The sequence below is a fragment of the Pavona decussata genome, unplaced genomic scaffold, assembly GCF_977016875.1.
Source record: "Pavona decussata unplaced genomic scaffold, jaPavDecu1.1 SCAFFOLD_75, whole genome shotgun sequence".
Taxonomy (NCBI): domain Eukaryota; kingdom Metazoa; phylum Cnidaria; class Anthozoa; order Scleractinia; family Agariciidae; genus Pavona; species Pavona decussata.
The window spans coordinates 902,937-922,587 of record NW_028145493.1 but is presented as its reverse complement, the minus strand read 5'-3'; the positions used below and the strand labels follow the sequence as shown (position 1 = coordinate 922,587).

The following is a 19,651-nucleotide window of genomic DNA, read 5'->3' as shown; positions in this document are numbered from 1 at the left end:
ATCAAAGAAATCGTTGGGTGCTTAATTTCACTCATTTCATTTCACTTGCACTGATTTTGGTTCTGATTTTTGGTTTCGACTTATGTCATTTATCGAACCAATGCTATGAAATAGATGATATGTACACCATGGAAATTCTCGGAAAAAAAGTGTACATAACGCTTATTTAATGTGCTTGCGTGATGCAGGTAAATAGCTTGTGCTAATCAATAACGTTTCTTCCAAACGATGTTTGGCCCTCAGTTTTGACTTAGACTTTTCTTTACCTTGAGCTTGAAATTAGCCTTAAAAACCGTTTTTAACAAGCGAAATGAAAACTTCGAATAACTTTTAATCGTAGATTAGCCGTAATCGGCTTTCGAACAACCGGGCATAGCCCTTTATTAACAATAAATAATAGGCTAAAATGTGAAGGCGTTTTTATGACGTTCTTTATTAATATTATTGCAACACATTTATAATCATCTGCACTCTACTCCTGTGTCCCAAGACGAAATTATGGGTATTTAAAAACATTTGCACCCGGCAACTCTTACTGGTAATGACAACATCAGTTCCCATGTTCCCATGTTCCCAGCTAACCATTGACTTTATTGTGAAACCGTTGACTCATAAATTATAACTTATCCATTACTCACCGTATTGTACATTGATACCCTGATGAATGAAAATTGGTAGTGAGATTGCCTTATTTAAAGCTAGAGATCATCCTAATTTCTTGAAACAGTTGTTTACAACCGCCTGATAAATTGTTTACATACACTGGAAAAGGTCACTACAGAGTCCTGAGCTTCGATTGATTAGTACAACAAAACGTCGTCTTCCTTTGATTGATGTGCACTTGCAGTAGGTGAGTTGACCATAATATCCTTTTGGACAATCTTGAATATTATGGAATTCGCGGACTTGCGTTAGAGTGGATTAAAAATTATTTTACTAACAGATACAATTTGTTGAATTTAACAGCCATTCTTCCTCTAATCACTGCATTTTGTAGGGAGTACCACCACAGGTTCACGATATAAAGTGCATTCCTTCTTAGACTTCTTAAGAATCAAACTCATTCCTATAACACAAGAATTTCCCATACTTTTAAATTGCCCTTTTGTAGAACCAACGTCAGACAATTTTCTGTATCTATAGCAACTGTTAAATCTGTTACCACTATTTTTAACCTGACCACGATGTTTTATTTTTACATGTCTATTGATCGTTTTCCGTCTGTTCGTTTGTGACCTTTATCATCTTTCGTCTCACAGCACTGCAGTGAGGAAGCCTTATTCTAACCTTATGGTTTCTCCAAAGGCCTCCTCACCACTTCCGTTCTGCTCGTATTTTGTGACGTGTGTAGTGAAACAAATAAAATTTAATTAAAAAGAAAATCACCAACTCCTTTCCTTTCCCCTTCCCTGGCTCCAATGTCACTTTCCAATATGTGCGAGCGTTACGTGGCGCGACTCGGCTGAAACCGCTCAAGGGATTTATTTATTTATTTATTTATTTATTTATTTATTTATTTATTTATTTATTTATTTTTGCATACACATGTTGGGGTTGTGTCGTGTGGGTTTATTGGAGGGTCCGTATCCATTTCCGTCTCATTAGTTCTCAGTCTCAAAGAATAACTGGCATTAATAATAAAAAAGAGTCCGGAACTTGTGTTATCAAATTCTGATAAACCCCACAATGGAAGGCTTAATTTCTTTGAACAGCTCAGTAAAAAAAAGTAGAAGAAGAAATTATCATGTTGAAAAAAATGAAAATCATCTCTTTGAAATTGCTGCCGATATACCCAGAGCGAACCCAGGGCCCCCTTTCAAGTAAAAAAACAAAAATAGATTGGCAATGCACAAAGCTTTGTGGACAAAAGTTGGAACACCAAAATTTTTATAATTTCAACCCCTGTCGGTAATGCATTGTTTTCCTCCTGGTAAACCGAATATTATACAGAACTTTTTTTTTTTCTTTACTGCCACGCTATAACAAACAAGACTACTGCTCATTCTTACAGTTATACACTGAAACGAGGCCTTGTGTAGCCTACTGGATCGCCCGGCATGCTGTTAGCTCATTAATATTACGGTTGGTTTCCGTAAGTTTTCTTTTTAATGTAAATAGTGAAAAGCACAGGTGTTTTTTCAGTTTGTGTTTGAGCTGAAAGAAAAACACTGCCTCATTCGGAAATAAATTATTTATGAATTTTGTTGCCTTGATACCGAGGAACTTTGTCTGGAGAACTCTTCAATAAATATTAAATATTTTTCGCCCGAAAAGGAAACTGCAACTTTTATTAACACTCCTCAAATGAAAGGAAATTCTAGAATTGGGATAATTAGTATGAAGAAGGTAAGAACATCTTCACTTGTTACAATATTCTGCATGTTTATTTCAAAACTCACTTGTACATAATAACGCTGAAGGAAGAAAGTATGATTATATACAATAGGGTAATTAGTTTCGTAAAATTCCTGCGTTAAACGGTAACTGCCAAAAGCGTGTCAGGACTAAGCAATTCTTAACAAAAATACCACGACTGGCACTGCTGATTCTGAGTATTTTAAACTTTTTAGTATCCGCGGTGATGTTGTGAATAATTTATAGTGCATGAACAAATTCTTAGTTCTTATATCCAGCTTGCGTTTATTTTAGATTCCAACAGCAGTTATGGCTGTGATTTTGTTCCTCGCCATTTCCACGGAACAGCAGAATACAACCTCGATATCTCCATCTTCCTCTTTATCTTCCTCTCTAAACATATCCGTAACCATCAACACCACTGCAGCTCCACTGGGAAATGAAACAAACCATGCAGGTAAGTTCGCAGCAACATCGAAAATAACTAACAAACAAACTTCCAAAATTGAATCACACCAATTAAGTGAAGCTTTTTTTTCAGTTTTCACTCAGTTTCATTACTTCATCTATTCACCTAATACGCAATAAAATCTGGTGAATATAGTTGTTTAGTAGATAACAACTCAGCAACCTTGGCCTTTTACGCAATATCTCGGAACATTCAGCATTGTCGACCTCCAAAGAGTTAGATAATGCCCTTTTTTCTCTTTACTTATGTTCAGTTCTGTCGTACAAATCAATACAATTCACGAAGAAGATACTCCTGAAACACAGAGACCAATCTCTCTTAACAGCTTTTACCTGAAAGATGTTACTCACTGTTTCCGAGTTAAATCATTTTGTTATCGTTTGTAAAGTATAAACGAACTAAAAGCATCCGTACGAAGTTTGACGATGAGATGAGATTGACTCCATCTTTTATTTCAGTAGCATTTTCCAGTGAAATTCAACTCAAAACTTGCCCGTTAGCCACTGTTAAATATGGTCTATAAGAGTACAGACCATAGAAAACTACAGTCGAATTTTTTTTTACAATAACATGGAAAAAGTACGAGCGGAATTGGGTTTTTTATCCGTTGAGAAAGCGCGCGGGTTACATCTGTCGTCATTTTTATAGTCTGTACTCTTATAGACAACAGGGAATTTGGACAGTTATTGTAAAAAAAATATCGAAGCAAGTTTTCTGACCCTTGACTTTGTGGGAATGAAGATCAAAGCCGTGCTTGCAGTTAAACATCACATCTTAAGGTTTATGATTTTGATCTAGCTTCAGTTAACTCCACTGTGAATGTGACTGGCTCATTGGTGAGTCCAAACCAATCGCGTGTAGCTGTAGTGAATTCCAGTGCTTCTATCATTAGCCGGATAACGGCTAGTACCAAGACACAAAACAGTAAGTCTGGATTATTTGTTGTACCAGCAAATTAGTTTGATATTTTAGCTGTTCGTATTATCTCGTCTTCATTAAGTTCTGTTCTGGAGGTGGCGTCCAGGGTCTCCGCCATGAGTAAATTTTCTTGGTTTGGTTCGCAATCCTCTTATGGTAAATTAAGGCCTATTTAATGACAGGAATCATAGCTATTTGCAGGACGCAGGGTCGAAATTGAGACTTCTTTTTGCGGTTGAAAATAAACTCGAACCACGCCACAAAATTGTGGTAGCTTTTAAGGTCTCACTTCAGGAAATTCCCCCAAGCATCCCTGTCAGTTTTATACATGAGCTTCCCCACCCTCGGCTCCTCGCAAGTGGAAACACGAAAATCAGGGCACTAAGCTTACGATCCATTTAATGCTACTTGTTCTGTAGATACATTCTTTGTCGAGTTCAAAACTGGGGCGATTGAGTGGAATCCAGATCTTACCAAGGAACATCACAACACCTTCATTAACACTGCCAATGAAATTGTTCAAATCGTGAGTACAGTACTGACCACTTAAAAAAAGTGCATTACTTTGGTGCATTACTTCAAACCATTTTCGTAGATAAGAGTGTTTAGTGATATCTTTCATAACGCTGTTCCTCTTCTTTTATGTTTTTTTTCCTCGAATCCAATCGCTAAATTGGTTGTGTCGATAATTGGAGGTTGATATTTAGAACGCCGCTTCGCGGACTCGCCAATTCCAACATTCTTGAAGAATAATCGTTTTAGTTTACAGGTCCGATTTCTAGGTGTACTCTTCTTTTTTCTTCTGTATATTGCTTATATTCAAACTAACCCACACCCAGCCTTGGGGCACGCACATCGCTCGTCATTCTTGTCATCTTTGACTGGGGCATGCTAATTAACCGTCCAAGAATAACTTCGAATAATGTGGTTATGATACTCTAGAAAACAGAAAACGAACATTAAATTAACGGCGTTTTACTCCGGTACGAGCAAAATCAGTTTTCGACCAATTTTAATCGGTGACATATCCAAATCCAGATACCGAGTTCTTTGTTGAATTTTCAAAACAAATTTAACAAAATGGAGTTCGCTGCGGAATATGCGAAAAGACGCCTTGTTTTCCCATTAACTATATGACAATTGCTTCTGGGCAACAAAGAGCATGCGCTGTGAGGCTACTAAGGATCGACTGACGTTTTTTCTTCTGAACAGATTGACGGTATTTTCGCAAACATGTCCGAATACAAAGGCAGCTTTGTCATTGGTTTCAGGTTTGTTTATTTTCTCCTAACTTACAGTCATTAATACTATACCATGTCAGTATAACTCAGTGTATTTTGTAAAGAAATAAACGTTGTTTTTATCAGTGTCACTTGCTACTATTGTAGCTAAGTTCCAGGATCTCTCATCCAAACAGGGAAGGAGGATATGTTTCGGTAAAGCTGCAGTTTAACGGAGGAGACATCAAAAACCTGAACATTATCATCAACTTCTTACGAGATGGTGGAGGACAGCTGCATACCGACAAAGTTTATCTGAAACTCGGGAAAATAGGTAATCAAGTATGGCTGCAGATAGTTCAGAAAGTAAAAGAGGACAGGACTTTGCCACTTAAATATGATAAAAATAGACGTTTGTCCGGTCTGTTACCGAAGGCTGTCAGGGATTGTGGGAACTGAGGCCACGCAAATGCCGAACGCCAAAGAAAACCCTCGGTACTGCTTAAGAAATCCTGCCATTCAAACACATAAATAACATAGAACAATTGTTGAGAAGCCCAAGCAGCCCAAAATGGAGAAATGAAAGCGAGATGGGCTGCGATTCTTTCAGCCAACTGATACCCCTAACATCCATCACACAACACAGGTAGTAATCACAAGTAGTAGTGGCAGTTACGTGATCGTCAATTGCGCTTCCAGTTTATTCGGTCCGATATACTGGCCATCTAATCACATTTGTTGTTTTCACCAGCTGACTGTGTCACAAACTATGTTGACACCTCAATATGTGACTGCAAACTGATGACTTACAAGCGGCAAATAACCTGTCACCAGCCAGAGATACACGGCGGACAAGACTGCCCCGAGCACTGCACCACTGGCCATATGATTGCAGGCTTTAGGGCTTGCTCTTGGGACGATTTAGACGCGTTCAAGTGTGCGGCTGCTACAGTGGGACCAATTAACGTCCTACTAACGTTCACAGTTGTTTTCATCCTGTACCTGTGATTACTCAGTTTTCTAAAGCAAACCTGTTGGTGAGCTAAGAACAAAGCACTTACAAACGATTGAACAAATGATTGCTATCTTTACATTTATTTATACACTCACACAAAGTATTACAACGGAGCCTTGGAAGGTATTTGTGACTGTGTTACTGATAGTCCGCAATCAGCCTTTTTTTGTGCATTCATGCATTTACTTTATAAAATTAGATCAATAAATACGTAAATGTAATAAATGAGAGCATTCACAGCCAAGGTTCTAATAAGTTTCACTGCGGGAATGTGGGATTTTGGCCATCGGCAAAACACTGGCGCACGAAATGTTGGCCGATGTTCTTGCTTGTGTATAAAGTAGCCTTGATGGAGAAACACATTCACTGATAGCATAAGACACGGATCTATCCCTTTAAAAAAAGCCCAATAAACCCACAAGGGGAACCACTGGCACTTCGTAAACCAATTTCTAAAATAACCCTATGTATAATACCTAACTATAATAGTAAAACAACACAATTGTTGTTTGATTACTTCGCATGCAATTTTTACTTTGTATTAATTATAAAACGGTACATTATCAAAATAAAGAATTGTTACCTTCGTTTTACTGCGCTCCTACGTTCAGCATGATTACTGATAAACAGAAAGTAATGATCGCAGATGACCACAGCAAACACTTGTTTCCTAACAATTACCTGAAAAGGGATCTTTGGCAAATGACACCAAATCTTGCGACACACAGTGTTCACACTAGAACGAAACATGTTAGTCTGATCACGAATGAAACATGTTTCACTACTGTGAAAAGTGTGTATTATGTGAATCAAAGGACTTGCTCACGACGTAGCATTTAAAATAGCGGATGACAGCGCAGAGAAAGCGAGTATCCGAAAGATTCCAAAATTTGAGCTGCAATGAGAGTTTTAGCTCAAATCTGAATTCCTCTAATCAGTTAAGTGTTATTATGTGGATTTTATGCGATCTAAAATATATATGCAGGCTTTAATACCTTGGCCCAAGCTGCTACTGGGGTGGACTGCACACGACACACATTAACGCTACTTGCCGAGATATTTTCTAATTAAATTAGCAAATTAACAAATTAAATTATTCATTAAATTATCAAATAAGAAGCAATTATTACAAACCAAATAAATAAAAACTACCGTCTGAAACAACAATCAAATCTCGCGTTTTTTGAAGAAATCTAAGTTACAACAAAGCTAGGAACAAATCAATCTATACCATAAAAATTGATCCTAAGTTTTTAGAGTTACGGTTTAGCTCCCCGAAAGTCACACAAAATCGAAAGTAACGGGGACCTATACATTGGGAAGTTTACGATCAATAGCTTAGCATGGACAGTATAAACAACTACCAACATGAAATGCTTTACGTCCAAGCGAGGCTAAGCCATTTGGCTTTTACACAAATCTTCAATGTTCTTGGCCTACGGCTGTAGTTTAAGCGAGGCTAAGCCATTTGGCTTTTATACAAATCTTCAATGTTTCTGGACTGTTGTCGAGCTGTTTCACGCATGACACCTTCACCAAGTACAAGGAACTGAAGATCAACCTGCAATAATAATAATAATAATAACTTTAATAGTAACATCCTCGTGAGGTTTTTCAGGAACTATTTACAAACTATTTCCAATTTATAAAAGCAAAAATGACAATAAAAACTCGAAATCACAATTTATGCTGGTATTTTACTAAAATTTAAAGCTTATGAAGGAAATGTCTGCCTCAATAGTGTGTCTTTCAGGGTGCGTTTGAAAGATGCCAATGAGGCACTTTGCCTAAGTTCATTATGCAAGTTATTCCATATGTAGGCCCCTCTATAGGAAAATGTGCGCTGGCCTATAGCCGTTCTGTATAGCGGAATCTGCAAAGAGTTCCGTGTACGAGTGTTACGAGTATGTATATTTGAGCGTTTGGTAAACTTGCTCGTTAAGTATTGAGGCGCAAGATCGTTCTGACATTTAAAGGTCAAAACGGAGTCTCTATAGAATAATTGTTCTTTAACAGGAAGCCAGTTTAGCTCTCGAAGCAAAGGTGTTACATGGTCAAACTTCCTAGAGTTTGTTACGATCTTGCTGGCAAAATTCTGAATAGATTGTAATCTGTTTATATTCTGGAGTGTAGTATTAGACCATACAGATGAGCAGTAAAGCATCTTGCTAAAAACTAATGATGTTATTAACAACTCTAGTGTTTCCTTGTCAAAGCTCCTTTTGACTCTATTTATTTGGCAGAGCTTTGCGAAACAAGATGACACTACACATGAAATATGGTGATCGTAGGTCAGATGGGGGTCAAGAAAGACTCCCAAGTCCTTGGCAGAGTCTGTTGGCTTCAGTGTTTTACCTAAGAATACCACTCTAGGGTCTTCTGGTAACCTGCTTAACATCTGTCTGGTACCGAGGAAAAGGAGTTTAGTTTTATCGGGATTGATAAGTAGATGGTTCTCACAGCACCATTGAGCTACACTGTGAAGGTCTTGTTCGAGCTTTTCAATGGCAGCATCAACCTCAACGAGAGGAAATGACATGAATAGCTTTGAGTCATCCACATACGATTCTAGGTTGCAAAACGTCGGTGACGTGGGGAAATCGTTGAGATAAATGCAGAACAACAATGGTGATAGAATTGCGCCTTGAGGAACTCCGTGAGTTATAGGTAGAGTGTCAGAGTAGGTGGAGCCAATTCTCACGTATTGCCTGCGACCAGTTAAATAGCTCTTGAACCATTTGACAGTAGAGGGTGAGGCTCCTAAGATGGAGAGTTTGTGGAGCAACCTTGCATGGTCTATACTGTCGAAGGCTTTGGATAGATCTAATAGTACTAGTGCTGTTACCTGCTTTTTATCCATTGCTTCGAGTATCTTATCCGTGAGCAGGATGTTTAAGGTCTCTGTAGAATGAGCTTTTTTATTGCCGCTTTGGTGTGAGGCAAGGCGATTGTTTTTCGTGAGATAGGCGCTGAACTGATTCAAAACAATCCTTTCGAGGACCTTTGAAGCTACGGCTAGCAGAGATAACGGCCTGTTGTTGGCAGCTTTTTAGTTCATGGTCACCGTCTTTAAGAATCGGAATCACCTCAGCCTCTTTCCAGTTGTCAGGAAATGAGCTAGTAAGGATAGAACAATTGATGATGTCAGTAAGAGGGCCCAGTATGACAGGGAGACAGTCTTTTAGTACACGAGCGCTGATCTTATCCGGTCCCGGAGATTTATTCATTGGGAGAGATGTTACAATTCGGCGAACCTCTTCAAGTGACACTGTCCTTAAATTGAATAATTCCATAGAGGTAGTATCTATGCCAGTTTCGGATGAAAAATCTCGGACTATGATGTTATGTTCTTCCCTCAGGCGCTGTACTGCGTCAGCGGCATTTAAGCCGACTTTAGCAAAAAACTGATTGAATTCCTTGGTTAAGACTGTCACATCCTTTGTAAAGGCTGGTCTCTGCTTATCTTTGGAGGGGATGGCGCGATTAATAATTTTCCAGAGTGAGCCAGAGTTGTTTTTATTAGCTGTGACCTCTTCAAAGGTGTGATCTCTTTCAGCTTCTTGTAGCTTTTTCTTGACCAAGTCCCGGGAATGTTTGAAATTTATCCACTCGGTGTCTTGGCGAGACTGTATGAATTGCTTCAGGAGGAGATCTCGCGATCTCATGAGATCCTTGATTTCCTGGTTCACAAAAGGGCACGGTCTACTCCGAAGTTTAATTTGTTTCACGGGAGCGTGTAAGCTCAGGACAGACTGCAAAGTGTCATTTAAAATATTGAGCTTAAAGTCTACATCGGTTTGATCGAAGATAGTGAGCAGGGAATCCGCTTCATTAGCTAGATCCGTGACAAAGAGATCCGCATTATACTTCTTGTAACTTCGAGTGGTTATGTACTGAGGAGTAGTCTTGGGTTTCTTAACCTTGAGCTTGACAAAGACAATTGAATGGTCACTAATTGGTCGATGTATTACACCGCTGTCTCGCACTGAATTGTTGGAGGAGACTAGGATAACGTCGAGCAGGGATTGAGTGGTCGATGTTATCCTGGTTGGTTTTGTAATGAGTTGTTTCAGGTTCATATCCGTATAGAATTTCTCCAGTGCTTTGAATTCAGGGCCTGTTTTCTTGAGGCCATCGCAGTTTAGATCGCCTATGATTGTGATCGGTTTGTCAAACAGCAAGGCTTGAATATAGCTGGGCTTAAGTACTTCTTCGAAGGAACTCAGAGGAAAGTCGTCGGGGCAATATGTCAGGCAAATTATAGTTGATTTTAGTTTCTTGCACTGGACATTTATCCAAAGCTGATGGAAATTTCGCTCGGATATCGATGACAACTCCTTCAGTACAGATGATTTGAGATCTTTGCGGACATAGGCACCTACTCCGCCGCCTCCTTTGTGAAGTCGATCTAACCTGTGTAATTTGTAACCCTCGATTTGTATCTCTGCTGAAGTGACGGTGGTATTTAGCCATGTTTCAGAGATTGTAATGATGTCGCTTTTCCTTTCAGATGCAAGTTGTCGTAGCTCAAGCAAGTGAGCGCGAGTTTTTAGCGATCTAATATTCAAATAATATCTAATATTCAATCCAAAATATAAATCACTACAACGGCACGTGTACAACAACTTCCTACAGTGAGCATAACAAAACATTCCAACTGTCATTGTTTCATAATTACAAAACAGGATTTGTACTATAGTCGGGAAGGCAGCCAATAAGTAATCTCCCAGACAACTCTCTACTTTGCCTTGATTAAATGATTGAGGGAAACTGACAAGGACCTGGAAAATGGCCCGTTTAATACATATAACTACAAAACGCCCTCCATACCAAGTTTAGAAATTTAATACTCAGTCGTTTCGTTTCTCAGTCTGTTGGTAAACTTTAGTACAAATGTTCACAACGAAATAACACCAGAAGCATATACAAACCTGAAACAATTCTCTCCATGCCTCCAACAATGCGTGTTCAAACTTTGCCAGTTCGTATTCCGTCTTAAACCAAACAAACCAGGATGACTCTGCGTCTGCTATTTCACTACGCTCAAATTCCTTAAAGATGAAACAACAAGTCAGTTCTGGCCAACTCAGAGCAGATGCCCTTACGGTGCTTTCCATTTGTCAGACCTGGCCGGCAATGTGCCAATTTGAAAGTTTTACCATAGTCCTTCCAATTTTTTCAAAATAACGCGTTCCATTTTCGGAGTGATTATTTTTCAAGATTTTGCAGCACCATCCCTTCAACATGACGCATTCGATTTACCGAATGGCCGGTCTGGCATGCCAGTTTTGACAAATGGCAAGCACTCTTAACAAACATAAAAAGAACACGAAGTGGTCTCTTTGAAAGTGTATAGGCAAACAGAAGCAGTACTGATAATTTACAAAGGAAGGACTCACCAAAATACAGTAATTGCGCATATCATTGTCCACAAACAATCGAGTAACGCTTTGAACGGAGCAATCACTTAGGAACTGAAACTTGTCTGCTTCATTGGGGACGGGAAGGCATGCCACAACCTGGGAAAATAGGGTAAAAAAAGTAATACAATGATGATGATGATGATGATGATGATGATGATGATGATGATGATGATGAATCACTTTATATTAAGCATGTTCCAAAAGTTGTGAGTACGGGAAACAATGCTGTCACGAGACTGATACGGAAATCAAATCATCCCTACGAGTCACGACAGCATGACCGACTGGACTGCTCAGATACATTGTAATGAGCATAATCAACATGCACTGCCCAGCCACTGAGGATCACAAGCATGCCAAACTTTCCACGGTTGTCACTTCATTCCTGATTGCATTTATACGTCTTCCAATGACTTGGCCTGAGTCAGACTCAAAACGCAATGAAAGCTCTGCATTAGAACTAACGCTTCCAAAATCACACATGCGGCACAAGTGTACAACTAGCTATGTGGAGGGGTTACACAACTACATATCCATTTGAGTAAGTTTTTCTGTAACATCTTCACCGTCATCGCACAGACTTTTCTCATTTTCTTCACCATTCCCCTCAATGGCCGTAGCATCATCTTCACAACAACTAGTGACAAGGGTAGAATATTTCTGCTAGGTTAACAGGTTCACTAAATGGCAAATAAGAGCGCAGCTTTTTTAGGTTTTACCTTGGCTTTAGTGAGGATAAGACAGCACGGAACGCATTTCATCACTGTACAACACATGTCCTCCTCTCCTTCAAACTAAGAAGAAATCAAGATAAAATGATCAAAGGCAATTCACTTTGAAGTCAAGATTAGTGCAAAACTTACTGGCAAGCCAATTTCTAACCCTCAACTAAAAATGTGAGGGGCATCATGTTTCAAAATGTCCACGGGAGCACTTGTCCACAGGTAAGAATTTACCTGTTTAGAAACATATCTATTGTTAGTTTTCTTCTTTTTTCTTCTCAGCCAGTACTCATCTTTATTGTTATTCAATATTCTTGTAATCTAATGAAGCTAATGTCGAGTACAAACAAAGTTGTACCAACTGTGCTCCTTCCATCTTGGATTATGCCGTCTCTTCCTTCCTTTTAAAGAAACAAGACACATTCCACAATACCTGGGAACAATCATCCTTATAAGCAGATACAATAACTCACTCTTGTTGCTTAACAGATCACTTTCACGACGGCGTCATTTTACAACAACTGACAGAATCCTTCATCTTCCAGTTCTTTACCTTTAGGTTTGTTAGGTTATCACCATTAACTATGCAGTTTTCCTTAACACCCTTCATGATATAAATACCTCACTATTACACAGATCCGTGGTTTTCATGCAAATTATTTTAGTCTTGTTCTACTTAAGAGTCTTGGAAACTGCAGTCAATCCTAGTTATTTTGAACTCTTACATTGCATAGTCACACAATGAACAAATTGCGAAGAACACAACACAAAATTAATCCTTAATTAAAGATCTGAGCCCACCGTTTCGGCAACAACTTGACAAAGTCTAAAAATCCAGTCCGCAGCTTCTTCCTCACTTGAGGCAGCAAGAATGATCAACGGTGATCCATCCTCGGACAAAACCTGCCATAAAACAACACAAAACGATCGGTCACAATACAGTACTGGTTAGAGGACAAGACACAAGATTAAGGAGGGAATATAAAGCACCAAAAACCGGTCACAAAGCAACACGAAACACACGCTCACAATACAGAAACTGAAGCGCACATAAAGACAAAACAGATGGCCGGTCCCAATAACGCATCTCAGAGATCAGAACAATGGACAACGAAATTTGAAGATCACTTTGTTAGTACCTCAAAAGCATGAGGGCGATCAACATCATTCAATCTACGGCAGCCTCCACACCGGGACCCCCTGAAACAACAAGCAGACAATAGCAGTGAGATGAAAGAAAATTATATGAAAATTCATACATTTGAACTGGGGAAGGAAGAATAAATAAGTGAATGATCATCGCAGTTATATACGCACCTTATATTAAGAAGTTGCGAAAAAGAAATTTCAGGCTTTCTTTTTCGCAACTGGTTAAGTTACGTATATAACTGCGATGATCATGCACTTATTCATTCTTCCTTCCCCAGTTCAAATGTATGAATTTTCATATAATTTTCTTTCATGTCACCACCTCTACGGGAATATCACGAATTCACAAATGACCAGCTCCCAGTTGGCTTGATAGCTCAATTGGTAGAGCACACTGCACCGGTATCAGGCTTTCTTTTCGCAACTGTTTGAGTTACGTATTTACAACTGCAGTAACAGTGAGAGTAACGACAAAAAAATCTAGCAAACAGGCCAAGAGTCACAATCTTACCTGAGCTCTACAACAACTTTGCCAAGTTCATCGCCCTAAACAACAACACAACTAAGTTTATTAAGACAAATTTACATACAGGTATGAATTACCGTTTTAACTAACAACAAACCCAGCAAACTCGTGAAGGCAAAGAAATAGAATACAACGTTAGTAGGAAGACAACTATCTGTTGCATGCATTTTCGTCACACGCTATAAGAGCAAGTTTCACCCTAGCGTAAAATGCAATATTTTCTCCCCTCGCGTATATTATGTCTGTATATTAAACTCCGAAAAGCAATAAAGAACTTAGATTTTAGCAAGGACTATTGAAATTCAACTAAAAAGAAGAAAAGAATTCTAAAAAGCGTTTAAATACAAAACAATGTGTCACATTCTTTTTTCCAAAATTATCGCTGAAAATACGTGGTTATCCCCAATTTTCTTTTTGGATTTCAATAACCGCATATTTATTTTTGCGAAATGATCTCAATGAAACTGGGTTAAAAGTTTCTTCTTACGCAAAATATGAGTAACGTATGAATGATCCTGTGACGCTAAGACGTAAAGAAAACTTTTACTTAAATTAACAGGAGAGAGCCTGTAAAAGGGTCACGGGCGGCACTGTGGGGGCTTCAAAATAACGATCGTGAAAAGTTACAGACTTTTTCCATTGTTTGATTCGAATTCCTGGTTCCCTAGTGATGAGTGTAACTGTAAACAACACTTAAATTACAACTAAAACACTACAATTTTGCAAATTTGAAATTAGGGAAAGGACATACTTCTTTTCATAAGTACCATCCAACCAAAGTTTAATTAATTCTAATTTCGTTGCTTACTTAACCCGTGCGAAGCATGACAATCTACAAGATGTCTGACACTTCCTTTTCCTTGTTTCTGGCGAGCTCCAAGAAGTCTGGTTATATACAGCTCGCATTTTCATTCAGCCAGCCTAGATACTGCTTTCCCTTTATCTCCTCGTAACCTGAATGGTCTGATTTATAGTTCGCTAAGTAATCTTGTTATCTTGTTAACATTGTCAGCCGTTACGACAATTTCAACAAATAAGCTAGAAGGGCGCCTCAACGAGCCTATTGCCCCCAGTTAGGATTTACGACTGACACGCTGAACTCCTCAGCCTCTTAGCTAGGTAAAAAAACTCAGCTGTCAACACGACTGATTGGTTAAACTAGACTGACCTGCTTGGCATGTTGATACAGAGCACCATTCCTGTGGCATAACATGAAAGAAACACAGATTAGAGCAGTCCTCAAAACAACTCTACTGAAGAAAGCAACCGCACCGACACTTACATTAAAACAAAATAGCTGGTGGTCCATTTGTGAGCTCGCCTTAAATGCTGTGGCTGCTTGGAGTCCAGGTATCCTTCCTTTACACCTTGAGAACGACAAAAACAAAACACAGAACTCGAATCTGAACAACTGTATGCCAGGCTTCCTTCATACCAATCGAGTGATTCAGAATAAAATCAAACCAATATATCACTCGCACGGTACTGACACCGCGAGCTTATCTTTCACAGTATTTCCGTCTTGTTGCCACATCAAACCATTTATAAAGTTCTTGGCACACAATCGATGCCATCAAAAATGATATTGTTGTTCCCAATGTTGTGCAGTACGCACAAAGTAACACTGGTGATATGTGAGCCATCAGTAATTTATTATTTAACATACTTTTGTAGGTAAGAACCTCAATGCTGGCATCTGGTCCTGTTAGTCCACACCACTGAACGAAGGAGAAACATACGATATCCACGCTGGAAGCCTAAAAACATACAACAACTGCAATGTAAACTAACACGCACAACGCGGTTACTGATTAAAAAGTAACTAAAAACTTCTGACTAAGGGATTTGTCCATGTCACTGAATAATTGCTCACTGATCTTTATTGATTATTAGCGATAACTCACCGATCATTCATCGCCGGACTTTAGATACCTTACTGCACAACTATTGAAAATTTTCCTGTCTTCTTGTATCAATATCTTTGGATGTCATTTTTCGAGAATTTTTCTCATGAATGCGTGGACCACCTTCTAATAGTGAACGATATAAGTGGCGAAAATGAACATTAAACGGTTGATAGGGATAAATTCTATTTGTTCAAACAGTCGCCGGATATAATTCATGATTATTAAATCTAGGCCCAGTTGTTCGAAAGCCGATTAATGCTAATCCTCGTTTTAAAGTCTAAAAAAAAAATGTCTATACCTCGCTCGTTAATTATGTTTTTAAAAGCTGAGTTTTAGCTGAAGGTAAATGGAAGTCAACGTCAAAACGGAAGGGCAAAAATCTTTTGGAAAAATGCTTATTGACAAGAAATTAAACTCGAATCAAACTTCAAGTTGACCCAGGATTAACTTAATCTGGCTTTGAACAACTGCTGGGCCCTGAAAATTAACCATCGAGTACTTATGGATTACTCATGACATTAATGGGATTAACATCTGTATGTAACAGAAGATGACTATTGAGCTAGGTAGAGAAGCCCAGTGTAGTACCTGGAGAGTTTCTTGTTCAGACAGCCATCTTTTGATTGGAGTTTCTTGTTGAACAGTAGAAAAAGAAACAATCTTTGGAAGGAGCGATCCGTGGCCTGATTTCACGATCATGCTAGTCAGTGATGATACAAAATCTCTGCGGAACAAACTACAACGATTACCACTTGTACCGAACCAAACTAGCATATAGCGGAAGCTCTCTCTCCCTCTGTTTCGTAAGAGGACAGCTGTGCGACAGCCTTTACAAAACCCCGTTTGAACTCCCACACAAACTCTGTATTAACAGGGGACATTCCCGTAAGCGACCGCGGATCCTTTCAAGGTTTACGATTTAGACTTTTCCTTTGTTTTTAAGCTCTCGTAAGTGGACACCAGCAGGGAAATCTCATTAGCCTCTGAATCTTATTTTAATCAATCAACCTTACATCGCTGTTCGTCACAATGATTTTTACAGTGCATTAATTAAAGCTATCATATAGAAAAAACGGGATGGTGTTTTTGCTATTTTAAGCCTGGTAAATACATAAGAATGATGTATTATTCAGTCAGTGACACAGGCCTGACGTACTCGGAAAAAAAGAAATCCGACTTCTTCCAACAGGAGTCAAATCTATGACCTTTTGATTACTAGTTCGGAGAATTCGGATTGCTTTTTTCTCAATTATCAAATAATTATCGGTATTTAAAGAAGAATTGAAATTATTCATGAAATAAATCTAGCTAAAAGAATCCTGCAAATAAGGCAAGGACGTGCAGCACTCTACCTGGTGACCGCTTCATCTGCCACAAACAGAACACATTTGTGTAATTTGGAAGCCAAAGTAACTGTTTGAAAGTTAAGACCAACCTACAAAATGAATAACACTAATTCAAATAGACTTTCTAAAAGCCCTTTTCAATATTATTTTCCCTCTTTACTCTTTGTGTTATGTCGGTTTTGGTTCCCTCGTTGGCAACGTTCGTCGTTCGCTGTCGCGACTTCGTCGCTCAAAGAAGTCGACTTGTGGAAAGTCTATAATTCAAACTACAAAGGCTTCAGATGAAGGCTTCTGTGTCGGACAAAAAAAAGGATTTGATTATCGCTTATTTTCGCTTTTAAATTTCCCAGGCGCCGCCATGTTGGATTTCATGGCGTAATACGGTTGTTCAACTTCCGCTCACTGACAATAGCGGCAACCGTATTACGTCATAAAATCCAAAAATGGCAGCGCGCGGGAAATTTAAAAGCGAAAACAGACTATAATCATGTCTAATTTTTAGCATACTTGAATGTTATTTCTACTTTTCAAACTAAAATTTACAATTTAGACATTTCCAACAACTTAACGTCAAAGTTTGTTGTCAGAGTGGAGGTTCCCTTTAAAAATGCTTGGTTAACCCCAATTTTTTTTTTTTTTTTCGAATTTCAATAGCCCTTGCTAAGATCTTTTCCCGCACAGTCACAAACCACGCAAAAATACCTTTGAATTAGTTGGCACCGTCCTTAAGAAATCAGAGCCTCTCGGACCATCCAGAGATGCGCAGAACGTATGCGCAGTAGGAAAAGGACGCACCGTACTTAGTAATATTTTAATCATTTCATTTCATCTTAAGTAATATTTAATCATTTTATAGTTTACATTTCTTGTTAAGCGCTTTAGAGCCTTGGAATAAGCGCTCTAGCAATAATAAATTAGTATTACTGTTAGTATAGTAAACTTAACAAACTCACATGTAAGTTCAGCTCTTACCTAAACACTTTTACCAAATGATTTTAGTCTCATGCAATCTAAAACTGACCATTTTACACACAATCCAGGAACAGCTTCCCTGACAGATAATTTTGTTTTGGTACGTCACACAGTCTCCCAACCCCCACCCCCAACCCCATCCTCAGTGGGAAGGAGAGCATGACAATATAATGAAAATCCCACATACTTTCATTAAACTGGGACTTGCTGGATCATATTTCAGAAATTAAACAACAACTGAAAAGGTATTGTTTATAATGATGAATGAATCTCAAATACCTCAATCTTCTTCAAATTGGCAAACGGGAACATCAACTGAACAAAGAAGCTTGCACCTTCCTTTGATGGTACTGACAAGTTAAAGGAATATTAAATAGATTCAAGTTACACTCTGATACAATAAATAACCCAGCAAGGTATTGTGTGCTTGATCCCACCTGATGTGTATTGGTGGTCCAAGTCAGGTGACCTCAGAAGCAAGTACGGACATGCGCATGTATATATGCAGCGTTGTTTTCTTACTAAAACAGCAGTTACCGGCTGCAAGATGAACATCCAACTGAAGCCAGAAGGCACTGCTTTTTACTAGTTAAAAGAGCTGACACATTTTCACAGCCTGGGATCCGTTTAATGGAAAGTCCTGATAACTTGCCAGGCCTGAAAAATACTTCAATTTCTGTTGATTTTGAAACAGCCAAATTTTCACTTTTTAAGTAGTTGTTTTTCTCAGACAAAACTGTTAACACCAACTGATGTAAAACACGGAATTGAAAAAAAACATTTAACATCCCCGGTAATTTATCAGGACTTTTAAGAAATGGGCCACTGGACAGGACACATATTAAACTGTAACGGATCAGGGCCCAGTTGTTCAAAACCTGATTAAAGCTAATCCTGGATTAACGCAAACTTTGACTCGAGTGTAATTGCTAAAGATTCTTCTCAAAAAATTTTGGCCCTCAGTTTTTACTTAGACCTTTCTTTACCTTTAGCTCGAATTTAGCCTTTAAACCATTTTTTAAGAGCGAGCTGAAAGACTCGATTAAAATCTAATCGTGGATTAGCGTTAATCGGCTTTCGAACAACCTGGCCCAGACGACCAAATGAAAATTTTCCAAAAATTACTGGATACACTAAACTAAAAAATTTGATCGATGATACATCGACACGAATAAGATTGTTTAAATACAGTCCAATTGCAGCCAATAACATAATGGCGAACATCTTTTTCTCTTTATTTCATGGCCATGCTTAAAATTTTATTTTTATCTTTTTCTTGAACACTCAAACGGACTCTATACGTGCGAAACTTTTTGTTTAACCGGTAGCATTTTTCAATGCTACTATTTTAATTAATATCTATTGTCCATTTTTGTATTTATAGCCGCAATCTTACATTTTTAATTTCACTTGATAATGATGTAATGTACATCGAAACGTCGTGTTTTTTAACCTTTTTATAATGTTTTTACGAAACGTTTTATCGCAATTTTTTATAGTCAAATGTTTTTCTAAGTCTTTGCTTCTTCGTAAAATTTTATTACCAACGTTATTGTTGTTATGTCCCACACTCGTGTCATTTTGAACTCTTTCTCAAAAACCGGAACAGGCGTCTGCTCTCACAGGCTA

The 19,651-nt window shown here is 38.4% G+C and overlaps 2 protein-coding genes across 4 annotated transcripts in view; one reads left to right on the top strand and one right to left on the bottom strand.

The window, feature by feature from the left end:
• The first annotated feature begins 103 nt into the window (after nt 1-103).
• LOC146476688 (uncharacterized) lies at nt 104-6,383 on the top strand. Of its 3 annotated transcripts, XM_085114278.1 has the most exons (8): nt 104-850; nt 2,012-2,082; nt 2,650-2,812; nt 3,623-3,748; nt 4,162-4,268; nt 4,955-5,013; nt 5,160-5,296; nt 5,714-6,383. In XM_085114278.1, exons 3-8 carry the CDS (start codon nt 2,665-2,667, stop codon nt 5,968-5,970), a joined length of 834 nt encoding a protein of 277 aa, XP_084970404.1. In that variant the 5' UTR covers nt 104-850; nt 2,012-2,082; nt 2,650-2,664; the 3' UTR covers nt 5,971-6,383. The 3 variants fall into 3 exon arrangements, with proteins under 3 accessions (XP_084970404.1, XP_084970403.1, XP_084970402.1); XM_085114277.1 differs by having other exon boundaries at nt 104-2,082; XM_085114276.1 differs by lacking the exons at nt 104-850; nt 2,012-2,082 and adding an exon at nt 2,120-2,346.
• LOC146476687 (pleckstrin homology domain-containing family M member 2-like) overlaps nt 6,139-19,651 on the bottom strand; it is a 29,132-nt gene continuing 15,619 nt past the window's right edge. Inside the window, exons 14-26 of the mRNA XM_085114269.1 lie at nt 18,302-18,372; nt 17,057-17,139; nt 16,293-16,428; nt 15,464-15,554; nt 15,080-15,164; nt 14,966-14,996; nt 13,783-13,817; nt 13,262-13,322; nt 12,924-13,025; nt 12,120-12,194; nt 11,377-11,496; nt 10,909-11,028; nt 6,139-7,538 (exon numbers count right to left, since the gene is read on the bottom strand). Of these exons, the coding sequence (XP_084970395.1) occupies nt 7,437-7,538; nt 10,909-11,028; nt 11,377-11,496; nt 12,120-12,194; nt 12,924-13,025; nt 13,262-13,322; nt 13,783-13,817; nt 14,966-14,996; nt 15,080-15,164; nt 15,464-15,554; nt 16,293-16,428; nt 17,057-17,139; nt 18,302-18,372 (1,112 nt within the window). The 3' untranslated portion in view covers nt 6,139-7,436. The remainder of the gene's footprint in view (nt 7,539-10,908; nt 11,029-11,376; nt 11,497-12,119; nt 12,195-12,923; nt 13,026-13,261; nt 13,323-13,782; nt 13,818-14,965; nt 14,997-15,079; nt 15,165-15,463; nt 15,555-16,292; nt 16,429-17,056; nt 17,140-18,301; nt 18,373-19,651) is intronic.

What these genes read in the sequence shown, in the direction of transcription:
- LOC146476688 (XM_085114276.1), top strand. Translation starts at nt 2,305, where the DNA reads ATGAAAGGAAATTCTAGAATTGGGATAATTAGTATGAAGAAG. An exon ending in TAGTACCAAGACACAAAACA is followed by an intron (nt 3,749 to 4,161) that starts GTAAGTCTGGAT and finishes CTTGTTCTGTAG; the next exon opens with ATACATTCTTTGTCGAGTTC. An exon ending in CCAATGAAATTGTTCAAATC is followed by an intron (nt 4,269 to 4,954) that starts GTGAGTACAGTA and finishes TCTTCTGAACAG; the next exon opens with ATTGACGGTATTTTCGCAAA.